The 21,814-nt window shown below is 33.5% G+C and overlaps 1 protein-coding gene across 12 annotated transcripts in view; it reads right to left on the reverse strand.

Moving 5' to 3' along the window:
* Positions 1 to 21,814, reverse strand: part of FER (FER tyrosine kinase) — a 258,919-nt gene that overhangs the window by 128,593 nt on the left and 108,512 nt on the right. For 7 of the 12 annotated variants that reach the window (XM_056824726.1, XM_056824719.1, XM_007486492.3 and 4 more), the window contains 3 exons: positions 14,635 to 14,727; positions 11,536 to 11,583; positions 3,625 to 3,828 (listed from right to left, as the gene is read on the reverse strand). In XM_056824726.1, the coding sequence (XP_056680704.1) occupies positions 3,625 to 3,828; positions 11,536 to 11,583; positions 14,635 to 14,727 (345 nt within the window). Of the gene's footprint in view, positions 1 to 3,624; positions 3,829 to 11,399; positions 11,441 to 11,535; positions 11,584 to 14,634; positions 14,728 to 21,814 lie in introns of those variants that run through there. The other 5 variants (XM_056824725.1, XM_056824723.1, XM_056824724.1 and 2 more) reach the window with 3 other exon arrangements.

Consider the following 21,814-nt stretch of genomic DNA (forward strand, 5'->3'; position numbering starts at 1 on the left):
AAGGTGGTTCAACATTAGGAAAATAACAAATCATATTAAAAACCAAAACGCCCAAACCACATGATCTTATCAATAGATGCAGAAAAAGCTACTGACATTCATTTTTTTTACTAAAAACTCCTAAAAGGTATATACAAAGATAATTTCATATCATAAAAGCATCTAAAAATGAAGCATCCCATGCAGTGGAGACATACTGTATCTTTTTCCAATAAATACAGGAGTGAAGCAAGGACACATATTCGCTACACTGTTATTTGATAGAGTTCTGGAAATAACAGCAATAGCAATAAGATGAGAATGACATTAAAGACATAAAGATGGATAAAAAAGAAATAAAACTATCCCTTTTGCTAAAGATAAGACAACTTACTAGGAAAATCCTAAGAAATCAGCAAAAATACTTATTGAGACAATTTCAGCAAAGTGACATGTAATAATCAATGTTAAAAGGATTGTGGAAGGATAGGCACACTAATAAATTGTTCATGGAACTATAAAATGGTATGATCAATTTGGAAAGCAATTTATAATTATGTAAATAAAAGTACCTATAATGTCCATACTCTTTCAGCTAGAGACTACATCACTAGACTTATATACTCCAAGGAAGCCTTCCTCCAAAATGTTTATAGCAACCTTTCTCATGTCTGTGAATTGAACACAAAGTAGATTCCCAGCAATTGGGGAATAGAACTGTGGTATGTGAATGAAATGAAAAATTTTAATGTGCTTTAAGAAATAATGTGTGTGGCAAATACAGAGAATCATGGAAAGCTCTAGAGCCAAGGAAATAACATACACTATAAGTACCACAATGTGTTTGGAAAGAGCAAACCAAAAAATGAAAAGTAAATTAACAAAAATATAAGGACCAAGTGGGACTAAAATGAAGAAGATAGGAGAGACCACTGCCAAGCCATCTAGTTATGGATGCAGGAGGACTACAGATTGCACATATTTTGGGACTTTTCAATGTAGTGATGAGTTGTATTGACTTTTTTCCTGTAAAAAGTACTATTTTTCATATGGCATGGTTCTCTGTAAAAGTGAGGGACCTGAGTTTGATGTTAGACATGGCTATTTAATATTAAAGTAACTGAAGAAAGTCAAATTCCTCAACTATAAGATAACAGACTTGAAAGTAAATAAAAAAGGTAAATGATGTAAGAAATACACAAATAAGAATTTAAAATATACTTGAGTTAACTCTCCAAATAACCCTTTTCCCATAGTAATCTATCACATGTATATCATTTTTATGTTAAAGAAATCTTCAGCATCTGTCACCTACCTACCAAAAAGAAGAGAAAGTTTAGTTAGGTATTTAAGACCGTCTATAATTTGATTACAATCCACATTTCCAATTGTGTTCCAAATTATTCTCCTTGACATATTATGCATTCTAACCAAACTGAACTATTCACAAACTGCCTTCTCCTCCCTTTCTGTATAATTCACAAGCCATAACTCATGTTCAAACATACATAATCTACATGAAAGAGGAACTCCTTAATTATTACTGATTAAATAAAGTCTTCAAAAGAGCCAGTTTCAAATGTTGATGCTTCCCAAAGCCTTCTCTCATTCCCTTTACCAGACATTTTCTCTTCTCATTTTGAGATTTCCTATCCTCTCAGTCATGTTGATCAGCATTTGTGTTGAGGCACTATATCAGTAAAAGCTTTGACCTGAGTTCAAATCCATGCTTTGAAATTTAAGTAACAGCCTCTGTTTCTTCAGCTGTATAATGAGGATCATCTTCAAACTAGCAATTTCGTACACTTACTTTGAGAAAAGTGCTTAATAAATATCAATTTTAACTACCAGAAGCCAAATATTAAACTGCTATTGTATTACCAGGGTGTACTATAAAACTTCACATATAGAGTTCATTTGAAAACTGCTTAATAGAATTTTGCTAATTATTTGAATAGCCTAACTTGCTAAGAAACATATTTGTTTAATGGAATTTAGCTGTCTAACAAGATCAACTATACAAGCTAATAATGTTGATAATTAGCTAGATGAAAACCAGAGAATTTCATAAAAATGCAAGGCTACATCTTCAGTAGAAATCTTAACAAAATTGCAATGACAAAGGGCATAAAGATTAAAAATCAAATTTTTCAAACATAGATTTCCAAGATGCTTCATTTTCATCAAACTAAGTGAATATTATAAGGTCTCTTGATAACAAAACTGGGTTATTAGAAGGCAATATCCTATAGTGAAAAGAAAGATTGGTTTGTATTCTGAGGACCTGAGTTTGATGTTAGACATGGCTATTTAATATTAAAGTAACTGAAGAAAGTAAAATTCCTCAACTATAAGATAACAAATTTCAAAGTAAATTAAAAAAGGTAAATGATGTAAGAAATACACGAATAAGAATTTAAAATATGGTATAATGATAATTAAATGGAAAGAAAACTGAACAGCCTTCTCAGGGGTGACAGAATAAAAAGATGTAGAAAATATCTCAATACCAAAACCCCTAAAAACTTAAGAAAAATACCACATAAAAACACCTATATTGTTGTTGTTCAGTCATGTCTGATTCTATGTGATTCCATCTGGGGTTTTCCTGACAAAGATAATAGAGAGGTGTGACATTTCTTTCTCCAATCATTTTACAAATGAAGAAACTGAATCAAACAGGGTTAAGTGGCTTGCTAATAATACAAAGCTAATATGGCCATATTTGAATACCTGCAAACCTGCACACTGTGTCACCTAGGTGCCCTGATAAGTAAATTAAAAGAAGAAAATTCAAGGAAAGGAAATTCAGAGAAGGAAAAAAAAACAGTAATAGAAAGAAGTAGGTCATTAAGTAGCTGTAGTATTTCCTCTTATCAGAAAGTATAAAGCTAAGGACTGAAAGCAGAGGGCTGAAATCCATGCTACCATTTCCTGGCTGGTGGTCCCAACCTATACCTGACAATTGAATAAGATTTGACAGCATTGTGACTCAAGAAGTTAGAGAATCAAAATAAATTTGGAAATAACAGGTGATAGAGCCTTTGAAACCATCAGTAGCAAAATCATCCCCTAAGTATTGGTATAATCAAGGATCTTCAACTCCCAGTAAGGGAAATTGAAAAGTTAAAATTTCAATCAACCATTGTTATTGCTAACTGAATAATAGTTTGTTCAATTAATTGACCTAATTTAAATCTTTACTGTCTAAAACTTTAGTAGTTTCATCAGTGGCAATGGTTATTACTGAATATTAAAATATTCACAATTAGGTATGATGGAAAATTAGGTAATAAAGGAAATGAAATTACAGGCAAAAAAAAAGAAAAGTTAAAATTTCATGGGGATAAGAAATAGTAAAGAGTTTGAGGAAAATATATTGCATAATAAAACTCCTAACACAATTAAAAATGCTGTAGATATGGCATGGATATAAAATATTAATGAAATCTTAGAACATCATTTTAATTACTCTGAAAAAGAATTAAAATTGACTCAAAATGATTATTCTATGTGTGTCTGATATTTGCTAAAATTAATTTATGAATTCAATATTGTTTCCTGATGTTAATATAGGAATTCATCAGAAACTTTCACTATAATATTTCTTGATATTAAAATAAATAAACTATAACACCAACATACATCAGCAAACTGTATAATAAAGTGTCTTCGTTGTCCATCTGAAAAGACAGACAGGACATATTCACCAGGTTTCCCGTGACTCTCTCGAACCAAGAAGTCTCCTTGATGTTTTAAGAGTTCCTGTGCTTCTATTCTGGGAATTGCACCATGGTACCAGTCCTGCTCTACCAGTGGCTTCTCACTTGATGATATGACATCAGTTAACTTGAATAAACATTAAAGAGAAAAATAAATTAGATGAAATAATGTTATAAGCTTTTTTCATTATATTAAGTAGCAAACCTTATTTGTATTTTCATTGATGGCCTAAAATTTCCATGATAAATATATTATAATTTTCAGAATGAGAACAATTGATTTGCATATTATTTTTATATAAACAAAATACCTGAGTTGTAAAGAATCTCAGAGGTCATTTATTTCAAACCCCTCATTTTTACAGATGAGGAAACTGAGACCAAAAAAGATTTTAAGTGGTTGGTCCAGTCACAAAGTCCTATAAAAAGTAGTAGAGCTGAGATCTAAACTCAGATACAGACTCTAAAACCTGTATTCTTTCTACTGTACGATGTTGCCTCCATTTGTTAACAAACATTTTCAAAAATGGTCATATTCATGTTTTTAGAAAGATAATTAAAAGAAATCTGATATTTTAAAATATTCAGCTCATTAAGAAAAACAGTACATGGAAGAGTAATACCCTTACAACTGATTTTATTCAGCTGTTTCTATAAAAGAATTACAAAATTAGATTTCTAACTTGTAAATACAAAAATGTAGATCAAAGATATTCATCATAAAAATCATCTTAATTCTACTTCAAAATAAAATTCTATTAGTTGTTTTCATATATTCAATTTGTTGCATTGTATATTATCTACATATTCCAAGCTTAAGTCTTTCTAGAAACTACAAATCCCAGGTTTTATCTACAATTGCTTTTAGAGATGTCATTCCTATGTCTTGTCATGCATGGCTTCACCACTATTTTCATTTCTATCAAGATTTCTTCTGTGGTCAATTTTACAATTTGTTTCCATTCTTACAAAGCCGTTCCATATAAAAAGTCCTGTTTAAGCCCAAAGGCTTTATCAATGAAAAATCTCAAAGGTAACTATTAGACAAAACTTCAGAAATCAGTATCAATGGTAAGAAAGTTCTGGAGCCCAAAACCCCCGATAAAAAAGTAAAACATCTATGCGCTTATAGAGATACATACTAACATCCTACTGAGATAGCCAAAGGTTGACACCACTTTCTTGACATATCTCTAAATGCTGATAAATAGAACCTTACATTTTCTTACACAAAGTGAAAGGATTTTAAATTTTCATATATATAATGGAAGGCATGTTGCATAGTAGATACAGAACTAGCCTTGAAGTCAAGAAATCTAGGGTTTAAATGCCACCTCTAACAAATACTATGTAATTCCACCTGGAATTGACTTACCTAAGTCATTTAATCATTGTTCCAGGTAACTATAAGACTATAACTTGCAGAGAAAGTGTCTACCTAAGTTCGTAGATGGAATTTCCTCATCTAAGAGTTCCCTGTGTCACTGAAATCATGGATCAATATCTATGCCCTATCCCTATTTACATATATTCATATAGATATATAGGTATATTTATGGAGGTGAAAAAGTTCCACATTAACTATTAAGTGACAACACAAATCACATCCCCTCAGTATTCCAAAACAAATCTCAAAAACTAGGCTAGAGAAGATTTGGAGGTTCGCATGAATAGATGGAACCTTGACATTTGGAAGTTATTGATAGATATGAAATAGTTTTGATCATACCTTTCATTTCCATTCCCACTGTACTGAGCCATTTTCCCCCTAAGTGTTAAGAAATATTCCCAATATAGATGAGACAGTTTAGAAAAATACTTTCAGGTACTTATGTCTAATACACAGAGAATAAATATATGTAATAAATAATTATTATAATTATAATTAAATTCTACAATGTATCTAATGAGTGAAAGTTAAAACTACTTTAAATCATTTTTGTTCATTTAAAATTGAGAAGCATCATGGAAAATTTGAATCATGGAACTGATAAGACAAAATGTGCCTAGAAGACAGCACAGTACAGTGGAAAGAACATTTGATTAGAAAACTTGAATTCAATTCCTAGTTGACTTTAGGCAAGTTAACTTGCCTCTGAGCCTCAGTTTCCTCACCTTTAAAATGAGGGTAATACTTATTTCCTCATGTAATCATTTCTTCACAAAATTCTTATTAAAATAAAAAGATATAATAGAGTAAAAATCCTTTTAAAACTACAGTGTGGCTGAATAAAAGAATTTTCTTCATAATACAGAAAGTTAGTTAAACCTGCTTCTGTTTTATTCACCACTTCTTTTTTAAATTATTATTTTATTGTTTTCTCAATTACATGTAAAAACGATTTTTAACATTTGTTGTTTTTTTTTTAATTTTGAGTTCCAAATTTCCTCCTTTTCTCCCTCAACTCCCCATAATCTTTAAAAGGCAAGCAATTTGATATAGGTTATACATGGCACCACTTCGGATACCCAAAATCAATTAGGATGATTCCCCAAGGGATCAACATTTTCCATCTGAAATGAAAAGTGAAACAAAAACTTATATTCATTAGTTACAGCAATATTCTATACAGTGTATTATGGAGAACATACTGGAAACTGTACTAAGTAGTTTATGAAATCTTTGATTCTCTTAGCTCTGTGGAAGATCTTTTAAGGATAGGAAATAGAGTTCATGTTTTCCACAAAGTTCTTCTAAAATAACATTTATCTATTTGGCTTTTAATGAGGTTTTCAAAAAAAGATATTAAGCTAAGCTTAGGTACATTTAATTAATGGTTTTGGCCATTTCTTACTGTATAGGAAAGGTACATGATTTTAAAAATCCTAAAAACTTCCCTCAATAAAGATTCCACAGAAGATGAAAGTTTGGTGCTCTCTACTCTAAATAATATTTACTGAGTATGCATATGGCTAGATATTGAGGAACCTGGGGCATTTTAAGAATAAAAAAGTTCTAGAACATTTTTATACATTTGTAATTAATTTTAACTAGATTTACATCTCTGAACATGAAAGGATTCAACTGAGATTTTAATATCTTTCTCTAACTTGATTTTATGGTTCATGATATTTAAGATTTTTTCATGTAAAAAAATTATCCATCTAAACTTCATTAATTTTCCCTTTAAAATGATGAAGAATTAAAAATCATTTTCTACAAATGAACAAAAAGGAACTGATAATCACTTTATTTTAGGATGAATGGTGTTATTTTTTTTTTCAATTAAACTAAATTACTTAATTTTAAAAAATAATAACAAACAATATTAAACACAATCTAACTTTTTTTTGCAAACACATATTAAAGTAATTTTAATGACTAAAATGTCATAACAGCTCAATAATTCCTTCTATCTATATCATGCTAAGTTGTTTGTCCATTTATTCTCTTTTCCTTTTCTATTGTTATAGTTAGTATTTGCTTTATTCTCTTGGCTGTCCTTTTAATCCATCAATTTGTTAACATATTCACCAAGTACATTTTAAAATACAAAATTGGGCAAAAAAGTATTCCTTCTCTAATACAATTTTGATAAACATACTATATGTACTTAAGGAACAACCAATTGCCTAGAAAAGGATGGAACATTGAGGTTTTTACAGATATTACCTGAGAAACCTGTGATATAAAGTATGCTACTTTTCCCAAGTTTCACTTAAATCCAATCCTATTCCAAAAATGATTTTTTTTAAAAAACCATAAAAGATTCAATGCTCAGACAATGATTCATTATCATTATTCATTATCAAGAACACAGTCAACAAAAATTATTAAAACAAGTAATTCTTTTTTCTCCCTCTTTGGTAAAGGAATACAATGTGGTGCAGTGGAAAGAGCATTGGACTTGGAGCCAGAGAATATGGGTTTGCCTATTTTTCTGCATACTACCTATGACATCCTGGGCAAGACACTTAACCTCTCTAGGCTTCAATTTCCTTACCTGTAAAATGAGGGAGCTGGTCTACATGACCTCTAAGGTCCCTTCCAGCTCTAAATCTATGTTCCTATGAAAAATGTCATAAAAAAGGAAATCAACATAAGCAGTAACGTCCTAGGCTCAGACATGTAGTTGCCTTTGCCATTCTGATCATACTCTAGGAAGGGTAGGAAGAAGTGGTATGGCAGAATGGAAAATGCACAGGTTTTTCTCTCAGAGGGCTCATTCAAATTCTGATTCTGCTACTTACTATCTCTAATATTGGGCATGTTACTTCAATTATTTCCTCATCTTTAAAAATAGGAGGGAGATGGTGGTGGTAAATCTAGATGATCTCTTCCTACTCTACAAATAATGATCCTAAGCCTGCGTAGATGATAAGAAAGGATATTCTAAACAGAGCGAGATATTGAATAAGAAACTTGACTATGACATCTGGTAGCAATTGGACACCTATTAGTAATTTCAGAGTTTGCTTAGATGCATGCGTACATCTTTAATCACGGTTGCTACAAAATTTTCTTGTAGGACAAGGATCTTGTTATCATATTTTAAGAGGGCCAATAACAAACTGTAAAATATTCAAAATGGATGACCAGGATGTTAAAAGGGTCCAATCCAAAACAATGATTAATGGATAAGGGAAATATGGTTGTTGAATCAAGAGAAGAAAAGATTTAGAGGAAATTATAATGTCATATATTTCAAGAGCTTCGAAATAAAAAAAAGAATGAAATTTATTCTATCTTTCTAAAGGGCAAAAGGGGGACAATTAGGTCAAAGGATCATAGATTCAGAGTAGGAAGGTATCGAAAGACATCTAGTCCAATACCCTTATTTTACAGATGAGGAAACTGAGGTCTAGAGAGGCCAAACAAACTTGTCTAGGGTCACACAGATAGTAAGCCAGAGCCCAGAGTCTAGCCCAAGTCTTCTGAATCCACATTCAGGGTACTTTCCATTGAATAAAATGGGAAAGTAACAGATTTAAATTTAAGATAAAGAAGAATTTTCTATTAGAAAATTTCTGCTCAAAAACAAAATTCATGAATTTTCCACCATAGGGAATATTCCTAAACCAAGAAGGAAGCTTGATTAGATGGTTTCTAAACTTTACTTTCAACTCCATTCTTGCATATAGCAAATAAATTATATTTGTCACTTTGGGAACACATAACCACTTGTTTTGTTAATTAGTTTCTCTTAGAAAGAAGACTAAATGTCTATTATCTCAATAAATTAGCCTCTTTTCTAGCTACAGCTAAAGGTACAAAGGTGTTGTGCATCCTGGGCTGAAGGTTATATGGATTGATATAAAGGAGAGGGTTCTACCTTTATTCTTGCAAATTCAGATTTGCTTCTCTATGACCATTATAGAAATATATTTTTTGCAATATTCATCTCAATAGAATTCTATATATTTTGATGCTATAATAGACACGTATAAGAAATATTATTCAGGATGCTCAGTCCAGAGTGCTCTTAGGATGTCCACAAGTACCCAAATGTTTATTATCACATATAAAAGAAAACTAAGTTGGAAGAAAACTTTTCTTTTGGACAAAATAGCTGATATTTTGCTAATGACAGAAAAATATCCTACATTGACATTTAAATAAAAGAAGTTTCTCTCTTCTAAAAACTCTTCTAGTCTTCTGACTAGTTATTTTTTAACTAAGGCTCACTGTCACAAGACAAGGCTGGACAAAGTAGGCAACTAAAGATCCTGGTGAACACCAGGGAACAAATGAGAAGCAATAGTGGACAGCACCCAAATTTCTATTTAGGGGATAGGCCAGTGCAGGGAGCAAGAGAGGTGGAATGAGGAAGTATACCATCATTTTATTAGAATTTATGGTGGATCACCAAAAATGTAATAATGAAAAAAATACATTTAATCTTCGTCACAGTTTAATTTAAAAAATGTAAGTTTTCTTTTAAAGGACAACAAATTGCAAAAAAGTTAAAATCTTTAAAATAAAGATCTAAATTTTATAGAACAGTATGGAAAAGAATTCAAGTAAAATTCCCTATGTAATTTAACCAAAGAATCAAATTTCAGTGCTTACACTTAAATAATCATTACTTTTCACTGAATCAATTATTTCTTGGCAGATCATGAAATTCTAAAATAAGGGGGGAAATCACTTTACTTTTAAAAGTTAACTCCATGTAGAATTATTAGGAAGAAGTTGGAAGGATCTAATTATCAAGCATAAAATGGTATTGCAACTCTAGGAATATAAAGGAACTCCAAGTTTAAGAAGAGACTTGCAAATCCAGACATATGTAAGAATAAAGAAACCAGTTTGGGAAGGGTATAATATTGCAAAACCAAACTATTTGGTTTAATAATTATGTGTATTAAAATGTAAAATAGTTAATAAAATTCAATTATTCTAATGTGTGAAAAATTAAAATATGGACCTAAAATTTTTTAATGATCCAATTTCAGAAACAGTAAAAATCAGAAGAGGAGGCAAATTGTAGGGCTATGAGGATCTTTCTAAACAAAGTGTCCTTGACAAGAATAATAACTAAAAAAAATAATTAAAAGCCTCATTATATTCCTATTGTCAACTAGTTCTGTTTTTTAATTGGTGACTATCAAGTAGTTAATTAGTATAAGACATTAATTTTTCCTATATAAGTATAATAAATGAAAATGAAAGCTCCTAAGTTAAAAAATTATGTCTAACAGAAATATTAACTAAACTTCTATCATCTTTGTTGCCAAATGTTCTTCCCTGTTGCAGATATTACCCCCTCTTTTAGTCTTTATATGATAATATAATGATTATTTAGTGTATGCCAAGAAGCAAAATTCAAATGCAAGAAATGCTCTAATCTAGGTAATCTTCTTATAAACTTAAAAAAAAAAAAACCAACAAGATAGATCACTTCTAAGTCAAGAACAAAAATTACCTTAGATTAGGCAAACTTCACCTTTCTTTGGTTGCCTGTCCTGCAGTATTCTTGTGGGATGAGACACTCTCTAGTGAAATGTGCTTTCTTTACCTTTCATTGCTTGTCTAATAATTCTGCTGTCAGCAGCATCTTCTGTTTTCCTCTGTCTTCTCTCTTTTTTTTTACTTCTTTTCTTCCCTTATTTATATATCTTTGTTCTATAATTCTTAGCATTTCCCCTCCACTTGCTTTTCTCATTTCCCTACTGTTATTTCAATTACCACTTGCCACACTTTTAATTTCTTACTCTTCAGCACTCTCCTACCATTTTGACTATTCTACATCTACCATCTCCTTTCTTCTGATATATATTTCTCTCTTCTTTTTGTTATCCTATAACAATGTCTAAAAGGTGGCAAAATTAATTACCAAAATTCACCACTTTGGGGAAAGAAAGCACTTTTACAATTCCATAATTACATACAAGTCTATTTCTTAGAATATTATTTTAACTCCATTAAGTCAGTACAACATTGACTCTCAGTAGAAGAAAAAATAAGGACCAATTTGGGATTTCCTAATCAAAGGATATTATCAAACTGATGTGATCTCTGTCATTTACTTTTAAGATCCAGTCATCATAATAAAAAGATAGCTTTGCTCCTTCAAAGTGAGATAATATTCTGTTAGCCATCCTTTGTTTAATCTAATAAACTTGAATATGTGTTATATTGCTAATAAAATAAAACTTACTTCTGATGGTATAAAAACTAGACCAATTTTTTCTAAGGATGGCTATACAAGAAAATATTGGATATAGCAGTGATTCATATGATACAAGAAACTTAACTTTTTATCCTCCCTTGTTTCTCATTCTTTGGATCTTAGAGCCTAGGCAAAAAATGTAAATAAAGACCTTGAGAATAATAAAAGACAGCTAACATTTTAAAAAATACATAATAATTAACCTGAACTTAATAACATGCCTTTTTAGAGGAAGTACAAGGTTTCTCTGCTACTTTCGATGGAGAGCACTAAAAAATACAAGAGGTTTCTTATGTTATACAAAATAATAACTCCATTTCCCTATACTAGAGTGGAAACTAAATATTATAATACTGCAAATATTATATGCAACATATCAATACATAACCTAAGCAAATATTGAAACTGCATTTATAAAAGTAAACAAAAATATCTTAATTAAGGGATTACTGTTTCATATCAGAAAAACATACCTTTTCTTTTCCTCTACATTATTACATTAAATTGTAAGGCAACAAAAACATAAGGTAAATAACATTCATGTCAATAATGTATAAAATGAAAGTGCTAATTATAAGGTATTATCTCACTGGTGTTATCTAATTATTTTTCTAGTATCTACAGGGCATATGATGGGTTTGTCAAAAAATGTAGGCTCACTAAAGCATTTTTCAAAGGGCACTCCCAACTCAGCATTTAAAATATGTCTCCTAAACCAAGAACCAATTGGCATTATAAGGCAAATAATTTCACCCTTCTGGGTTTCAATTTCTTCATCCATAACGACATAGGGTAGAAGTTGTACCATATAATATAACAAGCAGGCCAATAAAAAATTCTCTACAAAAAACAACAACAACAACCCTGTAAAACAAACAACAAAATGTCTGTCTACTTAAATAACGCAAGAAAGCATTATGTCATATGATGATCTGAAACAGATTTTATTAAATATAATATGTTTAATTTGAAATAAACTCTCAATGTTGTCTGCAAGGGATGCTTATTAAATTGTTTCTGCTTCAAACTCTGAGTGCTCTTTGAAAAATTAGGTTTGTGGGGACTTTTCTAGGTTTCTTGTGGTCTGTTAGCTGAATCAGGGAAATAAATATTTCCCTAAATTCTCAAAGGCATAAGAACTATTTTCTTTTTACAAAATGTTTTATGCCTAATAGAGATTTTGTAGACATAAAATAAAAATAATAATGGGAAACTTACTAAAGGAAATGGATATTTTAATAGTTATATATGATCTTTGAGAAATGTAATTTAATCAGATTGAGGAAAGGCAATGCCTAAAACTGATTTTACTGAAATAATTGTCAGTGTATATACTAAAGATTATTTTAAGAAACATGGTTGGGGTAAAAGTGCTAGAAGAGTAAAGTTATGTTTTCATAACATTAACTCACTAACATTGCAAATAAATAGCAGGATATATACTGTGACTGTGAAAGCATGTTAACTCAGTATATAATTAACATAATAAATGTTCTGAATTTCCAATTTATCTTCATTTCCCACTCAGCTGACCTCTTTTGGACATGCCCACAAGAACCTCAATTACCTGCAAGACCAAATTAGACATGGTGCTCACACCAACCTAGGATCCTCTGCCCTGAAAAAAGTGACCCTTAAGTATATTATTTATTTTATATTTACAAACTCTAGACCTAGCTTTCTGTACTCTTGGCTTTGGAAAATCAAATTATTGTACAACTAAGTCACAAATGGGTACTTCCTTTAATTGACTAAATATAGTTGCTAAGTTTAAAAAGGTCTATAGGGAATTATTCTTCTGAAAAGCAAGGAAAAAAATATGGATTTTGACAGACATTTCTTAAAGAATAATTTTTTGCAAGAAAGCTTCTGTGATATAGAAAATGGAATGGTGGCTTCAGAGTAAGGATGGCCTAGGTTCAAATTTCTAACTCTTGTGTGACTTCATTTACCTGTCAATGCCCCAAGACACACTCCCTAGAACTATAGTTACAATAGTTAATTGTCATTTGCAGAATTTTTACACTTCTCTGAAAAAGAAAATCAATGGTCAAGAACCACTGTTCCATCCCCAGTGATCTTGCTTTTTTGAAAGTATTGGTTTCATTTTTGTCTTTCAATCCCATACTAGATAGTCACCATTTATGTCACTTCTACTTCTACAATTCCCATAAAAATGATTCCTTTTATTGGAACTGACACCACTGCCAATGAAAGATAAATATGTTGAAGATTTTTTTTCCTCTTAACTAGCAGCCATCTGAACCAATTGTTTTACTAAATATTTTTTAATTTCATGTATATTTTCTATTTTTAAATAGTTCTCAAATAATTTGAAATAGTTCTTTTAAAAATTATTTCACAAATTTAAAAAATCTTCAAATAAACAAAACAACAGTAGATAATCCAGGATTTAGTAATCTTTTCAGTGGGGTTTTGTAATCCTTTGCTATGACGGGATTTACCTAATATGCTCAAGCAAAAAACTGTGCTCTATTGCTTCTCTGGGACAAGCATCAATAAATAAAAGAAGTGAATTCAAAAGGTTGGTGAGCTATTAAGTTAATTAGCCAACAAAGATATGAACATTTTAATTTCTACTTTCTATAAAATTATTCTATTTCCCTTAAATGAAAAAGTTTAATGTATATGTGTATGACACATAACATATGTGCATACTGACATACTTATAATGATGTTTACTTGGTAGAAAAATACAGAAATACCACTAAAAGTATTCAAAAGATTAGCAATTTTTAATGTATATAGTATATTTGTTCTGCAATACAAAAGAAACTATATTAAAGCTTTATTGTGGATAGTTGAAATGAGTAATTAACTTCACAGAATTAGAAAACAGATAAAAAAATTAAAAAACATATAAAGAGGGATAAGAATATTAATTCCCTAAGTCAATGAGCTGCTACAAATAAAAAGAGTAAACTAATGTTGTGGATACTTTTTTACTAGCTATATTTGTATGATATATGTACATATCAATAAGGTTCCATGTATTTTTGTAACAGAAATAATATTAAAAATTACTAATACTTAGATAGATAAATACTTGGTCAAGTAATAATTGCTACTCTAAAATGATTTAGCACAAAATAAAACTGATCTTACTACTGGACAAATTAGGGCCTCGTGTACATTTCAATGCAAAGGTAAGCTAATCTCCTTAAGTATAATTTACAAATGAAACATATTTACTGAGATCTTCCCTTGATGCTTCATTGAGGCATCCAAAATCTAAAAATTATCTTATTTCTAGGATAACAAAAATATTTACAAAAACATCAATAGTTAATCCTACTTACTGATGGAGAGCCCAGCACAGATTTGGGAGACCGAATCATCCCAGCAATGGAATGTCGAATTGAATCAAATTTAGATAATTTCTCCTTTTTCTCCTAGATTGAGGGGAAAAAACTTGTCAGAACATACAAATTTTGACAAAAATATTGTTATAATATCCTTAAATTCTAAGTTAGGAAGGAAAATCCATGACAATGAATGATAAAGTTACCAAAATATTCAAAACCAACATTTCTCCAAACTAGTTTTCACTTTGGGGATTGAAATTTATTAATTGAAGTATAATCAATTTCAGGGCTAGGGGTTGGAGGTGAAGAGAACTTGAGAATTCTCAGGATAGAAGGGCATTACAAAAGGGCAGTTTTAGGCTTGGTGTCTAAATGAAAAGAAAAGTAATATTAGTAATAAAACATAGAAGTAACAGGTCTTTTCTTAGATTTAAATATCCCTAATCCAGTATTGCAAGGATGACAAACCAAAGTTAACTAATGATGTCACAAAAAGCCAAACAACTTCAGAGATGCAGGGCTTTCTTCTTCAATTCTTTATTCTGACAACATTTTAAGAGAAATGAGGAAATTATCAAAAGAAATGCAAATTTAAGAAGTCTCAAAAGGAAGCGGGTAATGTGCTTTTGTTCTCACTTCTCAAGAATGACTTATGTAATATTAGTACTAATTGTCCTTTAAAAGTGTAATAAAGTACTTCTTGTAAATCCACCAAGCCTTCTTTTTCTGAAATTGGATTATTAAAGATCTCTGTGTTATGTTATTTTATTTATTTATGTTAATTTAAAAGCCATTGAAGCTTTCTAGGAGAATTTTGGCAACATGGAAAAAAAATAATTTTAAAAGAATGAAATAGTGTAGTTTTTCTTCTGCATAATCCCATAAATATTATTGTCCATTATTATGCTCTCCTGAAATCAAATGACCTGCTGAGGAATTAGTGATACTCTAAGATTTGATTTTTCTGCTGTGAGTGAATTTCAAAGTTTGCTATATATCTAAATGCTAAGAATATTTCATTAAGTGAGGAAAGAAACAAATCATACTGAAAATGATAAACAAAATATTTTGAAAAACAAGTTCAAGATAAAGAAAGAACCTCCAATTTGGTAAAAGTATGATGTAAATATTGGCTGATGTGAGAACATGTTTCAAATCTCACTGCTTCCTAGCTCTATGGAAGATTTTTATAATGAGAATAGGATGAATCTATTTGTAAAATAGATAACAGAATGGATTAGAAGACTCAAACAATATGTTTTCTTTTTTTTTCTTTTTAAACTCTTACCTTCTGTTTTAAAATCATTACTAAATACCAGTTCTAAAGCAGAATATCAGTATGGGCAATTGGGGTTAAATGATTTGCCCAGGGTCACAAAGCCATAAAGTATGTTAGGGCTATATTTGAACCCAGGTCCTCCCAACTCCAGGGCTGGCTGCTCCTCAAACAAAAAACAATAAGGTAGAGCTGGAGCAAAATCCATATATCCCTTACTTCTCTTGAGTCTTATAGAATTCCTCACTTCCTTCAAGATTCAACTCAGCTACTATATAATTAGAAACTCTCATATTCCCCTATCTAGCCATAGGCTCATAATTCTTTCTTCCTATACTTCTTCCCTAATAAACCACTCCTTTGACCTCATTGATACATCCATTCTCTCTATGTCCCAATATTTTCTCAGCCATTTAACCAACTCTGACTTCACTTTCTTCAACTCTCCATTCCAAATGAATGGTTAGTCATTTCAATTTGTTGGTATCTATACCAGTGTTGGTATCTACAGCTGCCAGACTTGCCTGTGGGCATCAGCGAGAGGCTCATGAAGATCCATTTGCCTCTCAGCAAAGACCGGTATGCCACAATCATCAGTGCATATGCCCCAACACTGACCAGCACAGAGGAGACCATTAAGCAGTTCTACTCTGACCTGAGTGCCTTCCTGCACTCAGTGCCCACAAATGACAAGCTGATACTGCTGGGAGACTTCAACACCCGCGTTGGCCAGGATCATGAAAGATGGAAAGGAGTGCTCGGCAAACACGGTGTGGGCAAAATAAACAACGGCCTACTGCTACTCAGCAAATGCTCAGAGTTTGAACTCACCATCATGAACACTGTGTTTAGAATGGTGAACAAATATAAAACAACGTGGATGCACCCAAGATCAAAACAGTGGCATCTCATTGACTACATCATTGTACGCTGGCGAGACATCCAGGATGTAAAGATCACCAGAGCCATGAGAGGAGCTGAATGCTGGACAGACCACCGATTGGTTGGAGCGACTCTTCAAATGTGCATTGCGCCTCGCCATCCAAAATGCACCCAGACAGTTCGCACATTTTACAACGTGAGTCGTCTTAGAGATCCATCTTATTTGCAAACATTCCAGTCCTGCCTAGACAACAAGGTGTCTGCCAAGGGACCACTCACTGGAAGCTCAACCGAGAAATGGAACCAGTTCAGAGACTCAGTGAAGGAAACATCAAAGGCAGTCCTAGGCCCAAAACAATGCAACCACCAGGACTGGTTTGACGAGAACAACACTGCTATTGAAGACCTACTGAGCAAGAAGAACAAAGCCTTTATGGAGTGGCAAAATAACCCAAACTCTGCTCCTAAAAAGGACAGATTCAAGTCTCTCCAAGCCATGGCGCAGCGTGAGATCAGGAAGATGCAAGACTGATGGTGGGAAAAAAAGGCAGAAGCAATCCAGTGGTTTGCTGATATGAAAAACTACAAACAATTTTTCAGTGCCCTCAAGACTGTCTATGGGCCATTAAAACCCACCACCACTCCCTTGCTATCCTCTGAAGGTGACACTCTCATAAAAGATAAAAAAGGCATCAGCAACAGGTAGAAAGAACACTTCAGTCAGCTTCTCAACCGACCCTCTTCAGTCGACCAAAGCGTCCTTGACCAGATCACCCAAAACCGCATCTTTGAACAACTTGACATCCCTCCTTCAATAGAGGAAGTCCAAAAAGCCATTCAACAAATGAGTGCAGGCAAGGCACCCGGTAAAGACGGGATCCCAACCGAGGTACATAGTGCTGACCAGCATATGGGAAGAGGAAGACATGCCCCCAGAACTCAGAGATGCCTCCATCGTAGCCCTATACAAGAACAAAGGCTCACGAGCAGCCTGTGACAACTACAGAGGCATCTCACTACTCTCCACTGCCGGAAAGATCCTCGCCCGTGTTATACTCAACAGACTCCTGTCATCTGTTTCAGAGCAGAACCTGCCTGAATCACAATGTGGCTTCCGACAAGATTGCAGCACCATTGACATGGTCTTCACGGTGAGGCAAATGCAGGAAAAATGCCTTGGGCAGAACCTGAGTCTCTACATTGTCTTCATAGACCTGACAAAGGCGTTCGACACAGTGAACAGGGACGCATTGTGGGTGATCCTCAGCAAGCTCGGTTGCCCAGCAAAATTCATCAAACTGATCCAGCTCTTTCATGTCGACATGACAGGGATCCTATCTGGTGGAGAGACTTCTGATCGCTTTAACATCTCCAATGGCGTGAAACAAGGCTGTGTCCTCGCTCCAGTACTATTCAACTTATTTTTCACCCAAGTATTACGACATGCTGTGATGGATCTAGACCTGGGCATCTACATCAAATACCGACTGGATGGCTCACTATTCGACCTTCACCGCCTGACTGCAAAAACAAAGACAACAGAGACTCATCCTGGAAGCTCTCTTTGCAGATGACTGTGCTCTCATGGCCCACCAAGAAAATCATCTCCAAACCATTGTGGACAGGTTCTCCACCGCAACAAAACTGTTTGGCCTCACTATCAGCCTCATCAAAACAGAGGTGTTGTTTCAACCTGCACCAGGGAGGCCAACGAACCAGCCGTGCATTACAATCAACTGCACGCAGCTTTCTAACATCAACACTTTCAAGTATCTGGGCAGCACCATCGCCAATGACGGGTCCCTAGACCACGAGATGAATGCCAGAATCCAAAAGGCCAGCCAGGCACTTGGGCAGCTGTGCTGCAAAGTCCTCCAACACAGCGGTGTAAGCACTGCAACGAAGCTCAAAGTGTATAACGCAGTGGTCCTCAGCTTGCTCCTGTACGGTTGCGAGACATGGACACTGTACCGGAAGCACATGAAACAGCTGGAGCAATTCCACCAACGCTCTCTCCGGTCAATCATGAGGATCCAATGGCAGGACCGAATCACCAATCAGGAAGTCCTCGACAGAGCCAACTCCACCAGCATCGAAGTCATGGTCCTCAAAACCCAGCTACAATGGTCTGGACACGTCATCCGCATGGACCCACAGCGAATACCAAGACAGGTATTCTATGGTGAACTGTCAGCTGGACTCAGGAAACAAGGCCGACCAAAGAAAAGATTCAAAGATCAGCTAAAGTCCAACTTGAAGTGGGCTGGCATCACACCAAAGCAACTAGAACTCGCTGCCTCTCACAGAAGCAGCTGGCGAACCCACATTAACTGTGCCGCCGCCACCTTTGAAAATGAGCGACATCAACGTCTTGCCGCTGCGCGTGAAAGCTGACACCAGGCCACAACTGCACCTCCCATAACAACTGGCGTCCCATGCCCCATGTGCCACAAACTGTGCGCCTCAGCCTTTGGACTCCAAAGCCATATGAGGGTACACCATAGATGAAACTGCACAAAGACAATAGTCATTCTCGATCACCGAGAGACTACCACTATGAATCCCTTGCTGCCTTGTCCTACTGCAGTTCTTCTCCTGCCAAAAATAAGCATCAGATTGATCTCACTACCTGTTCTAGAGGAAGTTCCAGTCCTGCTGCCTGGATTCATTACAAATTCATGTCAACCAAACTCCAATGGATCCTCAGTGCAGCAAGGCATTCCTTTTATTTCTCTCTTATTGATTCCTTATCTCTCACTCCACCCAGAAACCAACCCAAACTTTCAGTTCCCTCCTTACATCTCTCACATCATCTTTTCCCTCCCTCTCAGATGAGTACCAGGTCTCTTACTTTACAGAGAAAACTGAGGGAATTCAATTTGAGTTCTTTTTTTCTCCCATTTTCATTTCTGAATTCCTTAACATCATCTCCCACTGTCTCCACCTTTCCTTAGTCCCTGACAGAGGCAGTCCTTCTCCTGAACAAAGCCAAACATTTGTCATATATATTTGATCCCATCTCGTACCATCTCATCTCATGTATCTTCAATCATCATGTTTCTCTTTCAAATAATCAGTTTCTACCTATAAACTTGTTGTTTCCTTTTGTTTTGTAATATAGTCAGTATAAAGTTATTGATGAGATCATAAACACAATGGGGGAAAAGAGCTTTAGCACAAGTGTGCATTTCAAATTTTATCAGAGAACTGAAAAGAATAAACCAAAGGTGACCTTGCACCAACATATTAGGTGTAGTTCTATATATCTCACTTCTGACTTTCATAAGAGTTAAATATTAAAAGGCTAACATTTCTAAAAAGAATAAACAAAGCATAAACCTAACAAGCCCTATAAAACATAACTGTCAATCCAATGATGCACATGTAAAATACAGTGCCAAAATGTTTATTATAAAAATGATTACACATTAATATATTAGGAATTAATTTATATTTTCAGTACCAAATACATTATAATTTCCTTCAGAAACAGAAAAATAGTAGTGACAACAATAGTGGAACCCACTGTGAGATTGTAAAAAACCTGTAATAAAAGGCTATGATTGTTATCTCAGACATGGAGTCTGAAAAGTAAAGACATGATGGTGGTTTGCTGAGATTCTTGATGACATTTATTAGAAGAGTGTAAAGCTATCGATCTTTCCTATTAAATGAAAATCTTAGCCATAATACCTTAGCAGTCTGAACATGAGATGGCCTAAGTGACTTTGGAGACATAAGCAAAGTAGATAGTAACAAAGACCACCCAACCAAGTATCACTGAGAGCGGCTGAGCAACCTCATTCTAGAGACAAGACAAGACTGAAAGATGGCGAGTAAAAATTCCTCATCTAGTGAGAAGCAAGTCTAATGAGAACAACAGGAAACAGAAAATATCAGGTGTCCGATAGAACTAAGGTATGAGTCACTCATATGGTAGGAGCAATATTCTATTCTCTTTCTCCATGTTGGTTAGACTAGCTTTTTCCTTTAAAAAGTACTGAAACCATCCTTGACATTTGATTGGCTCAAGAGACTAAAAGTTTAAACTTTTTATATTACTTCCTGGTCATCTAAGGAAAAAACAACTATATCTGCCAGACTACAATGGACAACTCAGGCCCAACAGCTTTGCTCAACAGAATAATTCTCTATCAAAATGATGAACATGTTTTGCAAGCATTTGTCTCCATGTTTTCTATTTCATTTGATTTCTTCAATTGAATTTTTGTAGAAGACTTTGTTTTTTATTTCTCAAAGAATTTTGAATGAGTAGAACCTTGAAAAATAACTTCTAAAAGAGCATTTTGCTCTCCCCAAATTATGCTTATTCATAAACAAAAAATAATAAAGGTCAATGACATTACATATATTGCCGAAATCTCTCCATTCCATGGGAAATATGTGACCCACTGGGAACCAACATTATATGGGAGAGCCTGCCCATTTCTTAATATAACACTATGCCCTCAATTTATCTGGCAATGACACTCATAGTGATTTCCTATAGAATAGAGAATAAGAATAAATAGAAGTTTTTTATTTCTTGAGAACCATTTTTTGTTGTTACAAAATCTGAAGGGTTCAACCCATACCATTTATATTATCCCCCTTCAAATATCTTATCCTTCAATGACTTCACAAGTGTGTCACTTCCAACATGAACCAATCCAGGTATTTTTTCTGTCTTTGTTCTCTTTAGCGTCATGTCTACTTTCTCAACAAACATATTTATCAAATGCTATGGTAGCTAAAGTCCAAGTATGGCAGCTCCACCATTTCTGATGGATAAAAGTGTGTGTTACACAGATTTTTTACAAACCCTTTTTTTTGTTTTTTGCCCACTTTCAATTTTCACCATTAAAGGTCTAAATTAGAATTCTTGATGGATATCTATCTGAGACTGCTAGACAAGCTTTCTTTTATCCAGTCTTACTCTCCACTGTTTAGATAAGATTTATCAGTAACATTGTTCTTAATTATCACATGTAACTGAATTATAAAGCCATGTAACTG

Source organism: Monodelphis domestica, chromosome 3 (genome assembly GCF_027887165.1).
Source record: "Monodelphis domestica isolate mMonDom1 chromosome 3, mMonDom1.pri, whole genome shotgun sequence".
NCBI classification, from domain to species: Eukaryota; Metazoa; Chordata; class Mammalia; order Didelphimorphia; family Didelphidae; genus Monodelphis; species Monodelphis domestica.